The sequence below is a fragment of the Bidens hawaiensis genome, unplaced genomic scaffold, assembly GCF_021521415.1.
Source record: "Bidens hawaiensis isolate Kalapana, Puna unplaced genomic scaffold, B.hawaiensis_p1.1 tig00026182_1, whole genome shotgun sequence".
Taxonomy (NCBI): Eukaryota; Viridiplantae; Streptophyta; class Magnoliopsida; order Asterales; family Asteraceae; genus Bidens; species Bidens hawaiensis.
The window spans coordinates 204,115-219,655 of NW_027494208.1; the positions used below are offsets into that span (position 1 = coordinate 204,115).

Sequence of the window (15,541 nt, forward strand, 5' to 3'; positions counted from 1 at the left end):
TTTGGTGGAAAAGTTATAACATAACGAGGGTTCAAAATGCATATATTCTAAAATCACAGGGACGCAAACTACAAGGGTTTAACGGACTTTTCACAGGGATACTAACAGAACATAAACGTTGAGATAACGAGTGGGTGAAATATGTGTCGATATGCATGGCACGTGTCCCGAAACTGAAAAAATGCCACCACATGTGCTAATTCAGCAAAATGTTGTTGATCACAGGGGTGCAATCAGTACTTCACTTTTAAACAAATTAGTAAAAAATTAGTGTTCAAATTGTTTTTCACGAATTTTCAAGATAAGTGTAGTTTTCTTTGAAACCCTCCACTTTTATTGGAATACTAATTCCTTTTCTTTTTAACTATATTTTAATTTAATTAGACTCATTTAGTCCATTTTGGATTAAAAAAAACACAACACAGTCAACTTCAAGGAAAACAATAGCAAAATAACAAGAAGTTAAGAACACCAACGAAACCAAAAGAAATACAAATGATACAAATGTTGTAAGAATCACAAGATTTCTCAAGTATAATAAGCATCATATACTCTTTTAGTTAATATAAATATTTATACACGTACAAAATACAATATTCTCGTAATTCCAAAGGATATATATATATATATATATATATATTCAAGATGTGAATCAACAATAATACGTTCATATGGAAGTAGGAGCTTCTGCCATAGAAATCGGACCATCCGCAGCATAAACCAGACCCGGGGCTGCTCCAGAACTTAAAAGCCGAGCCATTACACGGCGTGGCATCTTGCTATGAACTTCACAAAGGTTTGCAAGAAATACACCTAAGAAATTAATTGGTCACAAATAAAAAATATTAATATTGATATATATGCAACCATAAATATTAACTTAAGTTACCTTCTCCTATAGCTAGGTTATGATATAGATCAACAATGTTGGGGCAATTATTATAGCAAGAATGGGAGCAAAGTTTGGCTAGGAAATGTGGCTCAAGGAGGAAGTCGGACGAGATTCCGACTGTATTCCTGTGGACCCCACACGCGTTCAAGCACTCATCACTCTCGATCCATTCGTTCATGTTATTGACGATAATCTCTGAGGTTTTGCATTGATATTCCGTGTTGCCTTTATCGTTAATATCATTCTCTAACAAGCATCGTTTTCCTGAAGACGCGATCGAGAAAGTGCACAAGCCAATTGGCAATTCCTCACAAATGATTTCTCCTACATGAAAATGAATAAGAAAGCTTTTGAGAATGATTATAAAAAATAAAGAAGTTGAAAGTTATACCTTGAGCTCCATGAAGAAGGAATGTGAGTAAAATGAAAAGAATGAATGCCATTTGTTTCCTTAGTTTCCCTTCTAAGAAAATATATGATTTTTGTGTGTTGAAAGGCTTGATGTGTGGATGGCTATATATAAATATACATATACATCATTCACATACATAGCAAAAAGACATTGTAGCCTTCTTGGTTTAATATTGTGGTAAAAGAAATCAAGGTGCTTTGACTTGTATCTTATATTTCCTTTGATGCGTGTAAAAATATGTATTATTCTTGTTATTTCTTAGCCCTATAACATATTTAATAGGAGTAGCACTATTGGAGAAATAAGGCAATTGTGTGTTGATGGGTAAAGAATAGATCGTTACTTAAAAGCTTATAGTGACAACAATGGTGTAATTTCAATTTTGAAAAAATCTCTAGTGGATGGTTGTATAGTTTTTGGGGCTCCACCAGCTTGCTGGAGCTCGCTTTTTTGTTAATAAAACTTAATATGGGTAGTAACCGAACAAGTTTGTTGCAAAATAGTCGATTAATTATTGAAAAAGATAATTATTTTTGTTTTTTTCTTACTCGTTATTGTGAAAATTCATCCCACGTAAATCATTTATTGTTGCTCAATTTTTAATGAAGACAAACAACTATATAAAATTTAAACGGCAGTTTTATCTTTTTTCCAAGTTTTTGTTTAATAACCTTTACAATAACTTTATCTAGTGAAATATTATTGGTAATTTTGTTTAATTAAGTTGTAAATAAATGGCTGTATTTTTTTATTTTTTTTTATTTTGGTTATTATGTTAGATGGTTGTTCTGTCTTTTATCACATTACTTAATAATATAATACAAGAATCTAATTCTGTTTTCTCTGATTAATAAAATAATAACTGGAAGAATTATAAAATTAAACATGTTCTTGTTATACAAGTGTCACACAAAACTACCTTCGTTTTTTTGGCTCAATCTACTGTTGATAACAAATAACACGAAATGATTATCTCCGTAGAAAGTCTAATATTTACCCCCCCCCCCCCATAACCTCAACACGAGGTTGCAGAGGCTTCACAAGCCGTGTTGAACGAGATGATAATGGGGTGTCTCTGTTCGCCAGCAAAAGTGTTGACTCAAGCTAGTAATGACTAATGACAATAGGACAAGACGCGTTAATCAACGACTTATAGATATCTTACATATATGTAGTGGCTTTGGTTTTAGTTGATGATTGTTGGTACTAGAATATCGTTTCTTTAAACAGATTCATAGTACTACCAAAACGTAAAAAAATGAAAATAGGGATATGTTCAACAACAAAAAGAGACTTCAATGGCATCTAGCATTCTAACCATGAGTAACTTATCTATGATAATCACCCTAAATTGGGAGCATCATGTGGCTTGAACTTCTGGTTCGGGTTGTGGTTGAGATGTGATTTGTTCGGTTTTGTTGGAGTTAGGAATGTACTTCCAACAACGTTTGTGAACACCGCTAATTTTCTTTGGAGCATCAGCTGCAGGTACACCTACACAATTATCAACATTAGACCCTTGTTAAAACTAGTATTCAAAAACAAGACTTATGAGGTCAAAGTCAAACTAATCTTCAGAAAGTCAACATTGTAACAAATTGTACAAGTATTTTCAATTGCAAACTTGAACAATAAGATTTAGCACCGCATCCTTATACTCTTGTACTCGTATCATGTACACTAATTTAACCAAATTTAAAACAAAAAGTCATAAATCACCAACACCGGTTAAGATCATGAACATTTTTATTGTCATATTGTTCATCTCCCGTCCTATAATCCAAGAATTCGATAAAACAAACTACTTTATATGATAAGAGCTTAAACATGTGTGAACCCTTTGTTTGAGTATGTGATTCAAATAACATAAAACTATAAAAGTACAGTAACGATAATAATATCTATTTTGCAACAAATTCCACATTTAAACCAACATTTATGCTAAAAAAGAAAGGAAGAAGATAAGACAACATATCTACAGAATCTATTTTAGTATATATCTAATGTAAAAATCGTTTGATAATTCCTTTCATCAAGTTAAGTACCAGGTTAAAGCTCTAAAAGATCACGAAAAATAACATATTCACAACATACAAACTTCCATAGCCTATCAATTCCAATCTGATCTAAAAGCTGATAAAATTGCAATCATCAACCATGAACAAAACAATAATAAATATCCAAACATTTCAAATATCTAGTGATCAAAAGGTAGCAATTTATCATTGTGTACCATCCCGGTTATCAAACTGAAAACGACAGAATCAATTAAGACATATTCCTCACCCTCGTATGCTAAAATCATATTACCTTTTTCATTATTATTGATCCTCTCATCTAAATCTTTCAAATTAATCAATCCACCAAAGCCTAAATCCCCGATGCAAACCAAAAAAAAAGTAACAGTTACTTTAAAACGATTCAGAACTCACCATCCTTATGAACAATTCCCCAAGCCTTCCCATGCTTGCCATCCTGAAAACACACACCAAATTAACAATCAATTAGCATTTCAACAATTCAACATCAATTTTACACAAAATAAGCAAAATCAGCTGTGTAGAAACAGTCGAATGTTTGATTTTCAAATGTAATAATCTATATATAACTTCTGCAAAATTAGACGTCCAGCTCCTTGTTTGGTAGGGGTGACTCAGGTGAGCATAACCAAACCATTAATCGAAAACCAATTAAACCAAACCGAATTAACCAAAAAATCGGTTATCGGTTATTTTGTACCCTCAGTTAACCAAACTGAATGGAAACGAGCTGAGCTGCCCGAGATCGGCTCGTGAAAAAAGCTCGATCTAGCCGAGCTTAAACGAGCCTGAGCCCAAGCTTCACTAGCTTTTATGTCTCCATTTCATGTATTTATATATCCGGTTCATGTGTTTAGCCTAAGTTTGGTTTTAATTATTAACAGAAAACCAGCAAAGTAACTGAATACACCGAACCGAAAACCGATTGGTTAATGCACTAGATTAACTGATGCTTCCGTTTCGGTTGAGGCTAATAACCTAAAAACCCTAAAATCAAAACACACACAATATGCTATTTCAATCCGTTAGCAATTGAGAATTAAAATCAGACCTTGTAGAGATTAATCTTGGTGATCTGATAAGCGACACCAGACCAGTGAGTCTTGGCCATTTGATAACCAATGCCCCAATTCGGAAGAAACTGAGCCACCTCGAACAGGTTCTTCTTTCTCTTGGATTTCGATGAGACTGTTGTGCTGGGGTTTGAAGCAGGTGAAGATGAAGATGTGCTTAAGGCTCTTCTGATTATTAACTGCTTCCATGAGTTACCCATCCAAGCTACTGATCTCGTCGCCTTGTGGTTTGTAGAAATTTACATTTTTTTTATATATGGAGTAATTCTTTTTAATGTTTTTCTCTTTTTTATCAACAAATTTGGCTAGAGTTTGGTTACGAAGCTCTTCAAAATTGTAACGTCGAATATCGGTTGGGAGAAAAACTAGGTATTTTCATAAGAGGGTGGGATATCTTCTCCATCATAACGTGTTTGGGTCACTCAGTGATAGTGAATGAGAGGAGAATTCCACATTTATGCGTGATCAAATGAGTGTAGTATCAAGATGAGTGACCTACTGTGAAATCTCCACCTGAGCAACCAAAGGCAAATCCATGAGACGATAGTGGTGCGCCCCGGTCAAAGCAGGCAATATTATGATGCGGCAGTAGGTGGGTTGTTACAAGATTTGAGGAATGCAGTGGCCCACACACAAGAAAAATTGACGTTCCGAAAATAAAATCTAACTCTACTTCTCTATTATATGTACCCACATCCATTTGAAAGTAGGGATGGGCTCAGTACCGGTACAGAAAAAAAATGCGGAAAATACCGGCATCAACTGAACCGTACCAGCACCGAAAACTTAAAAAATCGGTACCCAATTCAATACTTTGCCCGTACCTGTTTGCGTATCCCTATTTGAAAAGGCAGCTTTATTCAATTCTTTAGGGGTATTTGGGTGAGCTTCTAAAACTTACTTATTTGTTTTTTTGTTTAATAAAGCAAAAATGTGTTTGTTAAAGCTCATCCAAAAGCTTCAAATTATAGTTTTTCAAAATGGGCTTTTACTTTTCAAAAAACAAATAAACAAATCTAAAAACTCACCCAAACACCTCGTTACTTTAGTATAGATAGGCCTAAAGCCCTTTTAAGTTATGTCGTTTCTCATAATGTGAAAGTGTGGTTCGGTAGAATGTGGAAGTGTGGTTCGGTTTAATCCTATAAAAGTGATTTAACCATTAAACTACGGTTGACTTAAACCATTATATCAATTTGGTATTTGACCGAAAAACAACGTTCACTTAATCCTAAGGTTGGTTTTTCTCTAAAAGTCCGCACATGATTAATCAATATGACACAATGGCATATAGTCCTAGAAGTTTCAAAGCATACTTAACCAGGTTGTACTAAATTCGTGGATACACATATTCGAACACCATTATTCCCCGTCCTATAGGGCGGACGGTGTGGAAAGCAAGATGATTGGGATAGTTGTGGTGATGTGTCGGTTCCAAAGGCAACATCATCCCCCTCCCAAGCCGGTGTTGAGCTTTTTTTTCCGATCGAGAAGCTTATCTCGTATATCCCTAAGCAAGACAGGAGTGACCCTTATGCCATTGTCAACATTTGCCACCTCATACCATCAATATTCTTTTTATCCTACGTGAAGCTCGCATACTTGTTTTTTTTTGTTTCGAGTGGAAACTTCCCACAAGACCGCCATCATGAATTGTTTCCACCAACGTGCGTCTAACATTTGAGTTCTCTTATGTACACCATTGTGTTCAAAACACACTAAAGATATTTTAGGATATGTATACATTATGTCAAAAGTACCGTCTCATATGAACGGACGATATGAGATTTATCTAAGGTGAGAGTGTGATGTCATAAGTAGCCTGCCTCCTTTTGTCATTCATGCTTTTGATATTTCTGTCGATGTTTATGTGCAACTCGCAATCTGCATGGTGTGTGTTGGATACATGTCGGTTTAGGGTACACCTCTCAAAACTCGAACATAGCATTGCCCTACAACACAAGATGGAAATAATACAGCCCACCCACTATATTATATATATGAGTCTTGTGTATTTATATGCATAAACAGAAAGGCACCATCTCTAAATAAAATCTTAAAATGAAAAAATATATATGCAATGTTTTAAAGCCGGTATTTTACTTGTACCGGATTGGGTTAAAAAATGGTACAATCGGTTGAACCGGGTTATACCGGGAAGTTCAACCAGTCGAATAGTTTACCTTATAATTTTCTATAAATGCAACTTCAACTCCAATAACAACCCAAAAGTAAACGATTCCATAACAAAAATAATAAAAGTAATCTATATTAAAAAAATAATACAAAAACACTCAATTTTAAAAAAAAATAGTCATAAAGTTTACACGTTTGAATGTTAATTGTTGGGTAAAAAGTAATTTTGAAAAATATGGGCCGCAAATATCAAAAATTTCTCGTACTTAAAACCGGTTTACCGGTAAAACCAATATTTAAGAAAAAAAACCGCTGGTACGATGTTATAGCAAACCAACCAAAAATACCGGGATCAAAATGCCAGTCTGTTGTGCGAAATCCGTTTTAAACCGTTTTTTAAAACACTGTATACAGTAGAAACTCTATAAAATAATACACTTCGAACCACCAAAATTTATTAATTAAAAGAGTTATTAATTAATCGATAAATTAATAATTATTAATTTATATATTTTTTTTCCAAACAAACATAAAAGTCTTTATATATTAATTATTATTTTATTAATTTATAGTAGAATACTTAGTTTACAAACACCTTTCAAGCTTCCATTTAATTATTGTATACAATGCATGTATATCAAATGAACAGCCCAATTTGAAAGAAATCTACAATCTCCCACCTTATCATGCTTCTTGTGTTCAATGTATCACTTTATGGACATTAAAAATATTTTCTATATAAATACAAAATCAAAATAGGTTAACACAAACAAATCATACACACAACATGGCTTCCCATCTTAAAGGTGTGAAAAAAACAACAATGACAGACGAGATTCGAAGAGCATTATGCAAGCACAACAAAGATAATCCATGAAATGAAAGACAATTGTGTCAAAATTAGAGACGAGATTCAAGGGGAAAATTGATTTCCACAAAAAACAAAAGACAATTGAGTCATTTTTCAAGAAACCTTCATAAATCATTTATGTAATATGCTATATATAAGGAATTATTAATTTATATTTTATATGAGGTCTAAAGAAATTATCAAAAATGTATTATCTTATAATTTTAGCGAATTATTAATTTAGCAACCTATCCCCGAGTCGGACCGACAAGAAATATTATCTTAAAGAGTTTATTAAATAATCGAGTATTAATTTATCGAGTTTCTACTGTATATGTAAAGACGCCATGTTGAGATGATATTAATTGCTATAATCAAAATATCTATATATGGGGTCCACACTTTCGTGTCACTGGCCATAAGGCCCATAACAAATGGCATAGCACTACTGACTGCTTTCTTGTCTCGCTTCACTCCCCATCACTCGTGGTCCTACTATCTATATCTTAAAGTTATAACCCCACCATTTGCGATACATGTATAATCATGTGAAAAAGAATCTTGCATTTAGTAATCAAATGCACACTCTAGTCATATTACTCATATACAATTAGGGTCATATTCGTCATGTTCAAGTTCATATCCATTGTAGTCGTACCAGATAAAATCCAGACTAGCCATTAGGCTGAGGGGTGTGGGGGGCGCGAGAGGGGGCGCGAGTGGGGGCTCCAGCCAATAATATTGTGACGTGTGGCAGAGAGAGAAACTTGATAAGATGGGTGTTGGTTGTGGTGCTCGCGCCCCGGGGCCTGGTGTGGAGGGGCGCGAGAGGGGGCGCGAGCGGTTTATTTTTTTATTTTTTTATAAATGTATTAAAAAACGTATTATTAAAAAAACAAGAAATTATTTAAAAAAACACACATTTTTTTGAAAATTCATAATAAAAAAAAACATACTAAAAATTAAACAAACAATAATATTTAATAATAAAACTAATCTAATACAAGATCATCTGGTCGACTCGCCCACAAATGTTCAACCAACTCATGTCGAAGATCCCCGTGTATCTCACGGCTCTTGATATTTGCTATGTTATGAAGTTTTTGTTGATCACTGATTGTGGACGGTTGTGGCGGAATGTCACCTTGGTAGTTTTGGCATATAGCTTTGCCCTCGTCTTCTAACTTCATGTTGTGTAGGATAAGACACGTGTAGACGACGTCCATTATCCTCTCCCGAGTCCAATAACGTATCGGGTTCGCCAGAACATAATATTGTTTTTTTATAGCTCCAAAAGCTCTTTCAATATCTTTTCTAGCAGACTCTTGCTTCTTCGTAAAATACTTCCGTTTGTCGGCGATTGGATCTGTAAAAGCTTGAACTAACATAGCCCATTCGTTGTAAATACCATCGACCAGATAGTACCCGTACTTGAAGAGTTCTCCATTTGCAACAAAAGATTGAGGTGGTTCAACCCCGTCGATAAGGTCGTTGATCAAATGTGACTGATCGATAACATTAAGGTCGTTATTTGACCCAGCAACACCAAAAAAAGCATGCCAAAACCAAAGATCCTGTGACACCGCCGCCTCAAGTATGAGGGTCGGCCCTTCATGATCACCACGGTGGAACTGACCTCGCCAGGCCGTTGGACACATAGCCCATCCAACATGCGTACAATCGATGCTACCTAGCATCCCAGGAAAACCATGTTTTTCTGCGTGCACCTCATATATGCGTTGGATGTCATACGTTGTAGGTTTACGCAGATATCTCCGAGCGTAAGTCGATATGACTCCTACGTACAATATATATTACAAAATGTAATAAATATTTAATAAAAAGTAAAATTAATGTTTTTTACCTTGGCAGAAAAAATGAAGGGATTCACGTGCAACCCTTTTCGACATCTGTAAATACTCATCCAAAGCGTCCGACGAGATGCCGTACGCTAATTGACGGATAGCAGCCGTGCATTTTTGAAGAGGGGTAAAACCGGGAAGACCCCTAGCATCCTCCCTTTGTTGAAAAAAGGGATACCGTGCCTCTAAATCACTCGCTATACGCGTGAACAATTGCCTGCTCATTCGAAAACGAGTTCGAAAATCCGACTCCGCGTATACCGGTTGAGGGCTAAAATAATGCCTCATCAAAGTATCGTTAGCACCCGATCGATCACGATCACGAGGTGGTGCTCTAACCCTCGGGAGTCGGGGTTGATGGGCTTGATTTTGCAAGAGATTGACCACGGTTGCGGTCAAAACTCCCCCTACATGAAGAAGCAAATCATCCTCTTCGGAAGAGTCGGAATCAAACGAGTACGACGACATTATTTTTAAAAAAAAAATTGGGACGATGGGTTGTTTTTGGATTTTTATATGAAATGGGTTATATATAGGAAAAAAATTTTGGGTTTTATAAAGGAGTTTGAGATATTATATATGAGTTTGGAGATTGAAGTTGTGTTTGATATGGTTAAAATGGGTTGATGGTATGTGATATTGGTATGTGATATTGGTTTTGGGTGGTATGTGATATTGGTTTTATAGAGAAAAAATTTTTTTTTTTTTAATAAACAAAGAGCCCAACGGCTCTATTTACGCAACCCAAGACACCTTCACGCGTATTCCCAGCCGCTACCCCTCTTGCGCCTGCCTCTTTTTCCGCGCTCGCGCCCCTCTCGCGCCCCTCTCGCGCCTCGGTGGTGTGGTGCTCGCGCCCCGGGGCGCGAGCGGATGGGCTCACGCGCCCCCTGCCGCGCTCCACACCCCTCAGCCTTAAGTGTTGCAGGTTGTTTAAAAAGGTTTATTAATATAACTATCAAAGTTAAATCCTAAATTCAGATATGCTACTTTCTTAACTTTTATGTTTTATCATAGGCCTTGGTTATTCACACACCCTTTTAACACACAATTTATCTATTGTGTACACCCTCTCTAAAGAGAGAGGACACATCCCTTATCACAACCTAATAGTCCCAACCAAAACATTGGTCCCAATTATCAACAACAGGTAAAACATAAAATATGACAAGATAATAGCAAATATTACTCAAACAAACAGTACCACATATTCATTAAAGTCCTTGTAGAAATAAACATTGTTTTCATTAAACTACCACAACTAACCTCCAACTAGACCTTTAACAAAATGGTAGTTAAGATAACCACCATACAAACATACCCACTAATCATCAAGCCTCATCACCATACTCTTCTTCCTCCTCCTCATACTCGCCTTCTTCATCAGCAGTTGCATCTTGATACTGTTGATACTCGGAAACCAAATCATTCATATTACTTTCAGCTTCAGTGAACTCCATCTCGTCCATACCCTCACCTGTATACCAATGCAAAAAGGCCTTACGCTTAAACATAGCGGTAAACTGCTCGCTAACACGCCTAAACATTTCTTGAATTGATGTTGAGTTTCCAATAAAAGTAGACGCCATTTTCAAACCGGTTGGTGGGATATCACACACGGTTGACTTCACATTGTTCGGGATCCACTCGACAAAGTAAGACGAGTTCTTGTTTTGAACGTTTAGCATCTGCTCATCGACTTCTTTCGTGCTCATTTTTCCACGGTAGATCGCTGATGCGGTTAGGTAACGCCCGTGACGTGGGTCGGCTGCGCACATCATGTTCTTTGCATCCCACATTTGTTGGGTGAGTTCAGGGACGGTTAATGCACGGTATTGTTGGGACCCGCGCGAGGTAAGAGGGGCGAAACCGACCATGAAGAAGTGGAGACGTGGGAATGGAATTAGATTGACTGCAAGCTTCCTTAAATCCGAGTTAAGCTGACCCGGAAACCTTAAACAGCATGTGACACCCGACATGGTTGCAGAGATTAAATGGTTCAAATCACCGACTGTATTAACAAATAAACGATTATCAGAACCAGATACTAATAATAATAATATTATTGATAATGGAGGTTGGTTTTGCAAGACACTTACAGCTTGGGGTGGTTAATTTGAGGGTTCGGAAGCAGATGTCATACAATGCTTCGTTATCAAGAACCATACATTCATCTGCATTCTCAACAAGCTGATGAACGGATAATGTGGCATTGTACGGCTCAACGACTGTATCTGAAACCTTGGGAGATGGGAACACAGAGAATGTCATCATCATTCTATCAGGATACTCTTCTCGGATCTTCGAGATCAAAAGTGTGCCCATACCAGACCCGGTTCCACCACCAAGAGAGTGGCACACTTGAAAACCTGCAACACAAAAATATGAATAATTGAGAATCAGCAGACTTAACTGACAACGATTGATGATTAGAACTAAAAGAGATTATGTATAATGTAAAAAGCTAGTAAGAGATGCATCGCTATTTCAATCGTTCATTACAAGCTAGAGAGTAGATCTCAAACCTTAACAGTACCACTTCAACACAAATTTTTACAACAAAAACACAAAGTGATTGCATTCCATTGCTTCACATGCTTTCAGAAAAAATCAATGAACGACACACAAGTTGGGGTGCAAACGAGCCGAGCCGCTACTCGAAATCAGATCAATAAAAAGCTCAAAACAAACCGAGCTTCAGGTTTAGGATTTAATTAATAATAAATATATAGAAATTGAAAACGTATAAAAATTAATTAATAATAAATAATTAATAAATTAATTAACTATACATAAAATAGAAAACGTATAAAAACAAATTGATTTTCTCAAAATAAAATACATAAAAATAATTAAAAACCTATAAAAATTAATTAATAGTAATTAATAATAAATAATAAACAACCCAAGACCGAGACTCACGCTGCCTCAGGTTTTAGAAAAAGCGCTCGAAACGAACTGAGGTCGAGTAAGTCAAACGATCCTAGCCGGCTCATTTACACTCCTCACAGATCTATCAGTTCATACAGCACTAACAAAACTCAAATTATATCATTTCATGTTTATATCTATATCTACTATCAAAATCACTACTCACAAAATATTAAAACTAAATCTAGCATTTACAATAAAACTGCTTAACCCTAACTAAAACACCAAATTAAACCATAAAATCAAACAATAAACCAGATCTATAATAATAATAATTATAATAATAACAACAACAACAACAACAATAACAATAATAATAATAATAATATACCTTGTAAGCAATCACAGTTCTCAGCCTCCTTCCTCACAACATCCAAAACCGAGTCAATCAACTCAGCACCTTCCGTATAATGTCCTTTAGCCCAATTATTACCGGCACCAGACTGTCCAAACACAAAGTTATCCGGCCTGAATATCTGACCGTACGCACCAGATCTGAGACTGTCCATGGTTCCAGGCTCCAGATCCATAAGCACGGCGCGTGGAACGTACCTCCCGCCACTCGCCTCATTGTAGTAAACATTAATCCGTTCGAGCTGGAGCTCAGAGTCTCCGGTGTACTTTCCGGTGACGTCGATGCCGTGCTCGGCGCATACTACCTCCCAGAACTTGGCTCCGATCTGGTTGCCGCATTGGCCGCCTTGAATGTGAAGGATTTCACGCATTTTGAAAGAGAGTGAGTGAAGATATTATTATTAATTAGGGTTTGAATGCAAATGCAAAGAGTGAGAGTGAGGGTGAAATGAATGAAGGGGGCATGTATATATACACGGAGGATATGTTTGCCAGAGGTGAAATGATTGAGAGCAGTATTTGTTTAGAAATTGTTGCGTGATGTATAAGTAGTGTTATAAGTTTGGTTTGGATTTAGTGGATTCTGATCTGGAAATTAGTTTAATAAGCTCAAACGGCTTTAAGTTTGCTGTTTTGAAATTCAAATTGTTAGATGGAATGGACGGATGGGATTTGGTTTGGATTGTGATGATCGGACGGGTGTGTGAGTGGTTGTTTCGAATGGTTTGCAGTTTTCAATGGGTATATATAAAATAAAGAAGTAATGAGGTATTGACATATAAATCCTTTTTTATTATTTTAGCGATACCTTAACCATCTTCCATCTCGTCAAAATATCAAAGTGAGAAGGACAATAACACATAATTCTTAATTTTTTTTTATTAAAATTCTAATAATTTCATTTGTGGCTCAAGAAAACCGTTTATCAATTTTTTTTAAGGGATATTGGTTTTAGATACTCCTAACTTTGACTCATTTGTAGATAACACTCTCATCTTACGAATATTCTCCAACACTCCCAACTTTTAACATATTTTCTTCTGGCACTCACAGAGTAACGTTAGTGTTTTGGGTAAAAAAATGTCATTTTTCAAAGTTGAAGGGATAAAATCAAAATTGTGTTTATTATATATTTCGCATCCTTCTCCACCCAACCACCACCCCCTCTTCACTGCCACCACCGCCACAGTAGCTTCCAACCACCACCGCCACTGCAGCCACAAATAACCACCACTGTTAGCCACCAACCACCACAACTACTGACAGAATTCATCGGTGCCTAAGATTCATTGTACCATCTTGTGGTTATGTTAGCAGTTTTCCTGATGATGGTATATAAGACCTTAAATTTATCACTCCAACAAAGCCCCCAATTTCAAGATGACATAAGTACAACAATTACCTTTGCCTTACTAATATTGATCTTTAATTTCCAATTGTAGAGCATTTAATTTCCAACAAAACCCCTAATTTCATAATCCAAAAATCAGAGATGATGATGGCGATGGTGTTTGTGTGTGTGGCGGAGATGATGATGGCGATGGTGTTTGTGTGTGTGGCGGATATGATGATGGCGGTGTGCTAACCATAAAAGCAAAGAGAAACACGGGGTCGCCCGGAGATGGTGATGATAGCAAGGACGATGGCAGGGTAAGACGGTGGCCTCATATCTGGTAGTGAGGGTAGACGGTGGTGGTGACAAATTCTTTCTTCGTGGTCTTCGATGGAGGTGGTGGTTGGTGGTTGTTGGCAGGGAGGTTGGGTGTCTGCAGTGGCAGTGGTGGCAGGGAAGAGGGGGTGGTGGTTGGGTGGAGAAAGATGTGAAATATATAATAAACACAATTTTGGTTTTATCCCTTCAACTTTGAAACATGCATTTTTTTATCCCAAACACTAATGAAGTTAGTGTCTCGTTACTCCGGGAGTGCCAGAAGAAAATATGTTAAAAGTTGGAAGTGTTGGGAAGCATTTCGTAAGTTGAGAGTGTTATCTACCAATTGGTCAAAGTTGAGAGTATTTAAAACCAATATCTCATTTTCTAACGACAAACTTCTTTAACTTTTGTTATCAGTTGTATTTGAACTAGAAACGTGCCTTCAAACCTCTTATGTTTATGGGTTTTGTAATTGTCAATAAACATCACCGTATTGGTAACTATTTATTTATTATATATAGATCCTCACTTGTGTCCTAATGTTATCTGGTAAGAGGTTTGGGTTTTTCAATGGAGACACATGATCAATTCTCACATGTGACATTTTGGGTGAATAGTGCCAATGAAAGATTTGAACTAGACCTTATGAGGTTGTCAGTTTGAATCACGGGCTTATCCAGGTTTTAATCACATCGTCCGTTATATCAGAGAGTTTTGCTCTTGTGGTGGCACAATTGTCAAGTGGTAGCCTGCAGTTACGATGGTATAGTTTCTCGAGAGAACGCTTAAGTCAAACTCTGAAGCTATAGTGTGCACGATGAAGATAACAAAGTCTGACCAAAGTGAGACAATGAGGCTCTCTAAATTTAAGAATGTGATGACCTAAAACACAATAGGTCCGTTCTTTGCAGATCTCCAATGGAGGTTGGCATCACTTCCGACCCGTTATAAGGGGGTTGGGTCTATGTTCGGCCGATGATGTATCTACATATGCTTTTGTGGCTTCGAGAGCACAATCGTGGTGTTTGCAAGACCATATTCTTCGGGGTTGTGATAGTTATGGGTTGGACTCTGATTATGGGTGTGCGATGGATCGTTTACGTACTTCACTTCCAGATTTTGATCTTAGCGGGTTCTCTAATAAGGACACCCCTCCCCCTAAAGCCCAACATATTGTGGCGAGTGCCTTATTTTGTGAAATCGTTCAGAGTTTAGAAGTGAAGTTTGATCTATCCCCTCGCCAAAAGGTGGTGTTTGAATGCCTTCGGGCTCCTCGGGCTCAAGATTTTCTAACGGCTATCCCCATTGAAGGATTAGGCCAACGTATGTCGGGTTTGG

General features: G+C 36.8%; 3 protein-coding genes across 3 annotated transcripts; all 3 read right to left on the reverse strand.

Annotated features, from left to right (window-relative positions):
* Positions 1 to 589: 589 nt before the first annotated feature.
* On the reverse strand, positions 590 to 1,705 carry LOC143572977 (uncharacterized). The gene is made up of 3 exons (XM_077057982.1): positions 1,284 to 1,705; positions 890 to 1,216; positions 590 to 813 (listed from the first exon to the last, which is right to left on the reverse strand). The coding sequence occupies exons 1-3, from the start codon at positions 1,333 to 1,335 to the stop codon at positions 668 to 670; spliced, it is 525 nt and encodes a 174-aa protein (XP_076914097.1). The 5' UTR covers positions 1,336 to 1,705; the 3' UTR covers positions 590 to 667.
* Positions 1,706 to 2,542: 837 nt separating this feature from the next.
* LOC143572996 (uncharacterized) lies at positions 2,543 to 4,616 on the reverse strand. Its single transcript, XM_077058002.1, has 3 exons — positions 4,395 to 4,616; positions 3,737 to 3,779; positions 2,543 to 2,798 (listed from the first exon to the last, which is right to left on the reverse strand). The coding sequence occupies exons 1-3, from the start codon at positions 4,614 to 4,616 to the stop codon at positions 2,665 to 2,667; spliced, it is 399 nt and encodes a 132-aa protein (XP_076914117.1). The 3' UTR covers positions 2,543 to 2,664.
* Positions 4,617 to 10,390: 5,774 nt separating this feature from the next.
* On the reverse strand, positions 10,391 to 13,119 carry LOC143572988 (tubulin beta-2 chain-like). Its single transcript, XM_077057995.1, has 3 exons — positions 12,527 to 13,119; positions 11,364 to 11,633; positions 10,391 to 11,275 (listed from the first exon to the last, which is right to left on the reverse strand). The coding sequence occupies exons 1-3, from the start codon at positions 12,918 to 12,920 to the stop codon at positions 10,596 to 10,598; spliced, it is 1,344 nt and encodes a 447-aa protein (XP_076914110.1). The 5' UTR covers positions 12,921 to 13,119; the 3' UTR covers positions 10,391 to 10,595.
* Positions 13,120 to 15,541: the final 2,422 nt, after the last annotated feature.

Coding starts and splice junctions, on each gene's coding strand:
- LOC143572977 (XM_077057982.1), bottom strand. CDS start 1,335: ATGGCATTCATTCTTTTCATTTTACTCACATTCCTTCTTCATGGAGCT. Junction 1,217..1,283: donor CCTTCTTCATGGAGCTCAAG/GTATAACTTTCA, acceptor ATTTTCATGTAG/GAGAAATCATTTGTGAGGAA. Junction 814..889: donor TAACCTAGCTATAGGAGAAG/GTAACTTAAGTT, acceptor TTAATTTCTTAG/GTGTATTTCTTGCAAACCTT.
- LOC143572996 (XM_077058002.1), bottom strand. CDS start 4,616: ATGGGTAACTCATGGAAGCAGTTAATAATCAGAAGAGCCTTAAGCACA. Junction 3,780..4,394: donor CCAAGATTAATCTCTACAAG/GTCTGATTTTAA, acceptor GTGTGTTTTCAG/GATGGCAAGCATGGGAAGGC. Junction 2,799..3,736: donor GGGAATTGTTCATAAGGATG/GTGAGTTCTGAA, acceptor ATAATTGTGTAG/GTGTACCTGCAGCTGATGCT.
- LOC143572988 (XM_077057995.1), bottom strand. CDS start 12,920: ATGCGTGAAATCCTTCACATTCAAGGCGGCCAATGCGGCAACCAGATC. Junction 11,634..12,526: donor GAACTGTGATTGCTTACAAG/GTATATTATTAT, acceptor TTTGTGTTGCAG/GTTTTCAAGTGTGCCACTCT. Junction 11,276..11,363: donor CAAATTAACCACCCCAAGCT/GTAAGTGTCTTG, acceptor TTGTTAATACAG/TCGGTGATTTGAACCATTTA.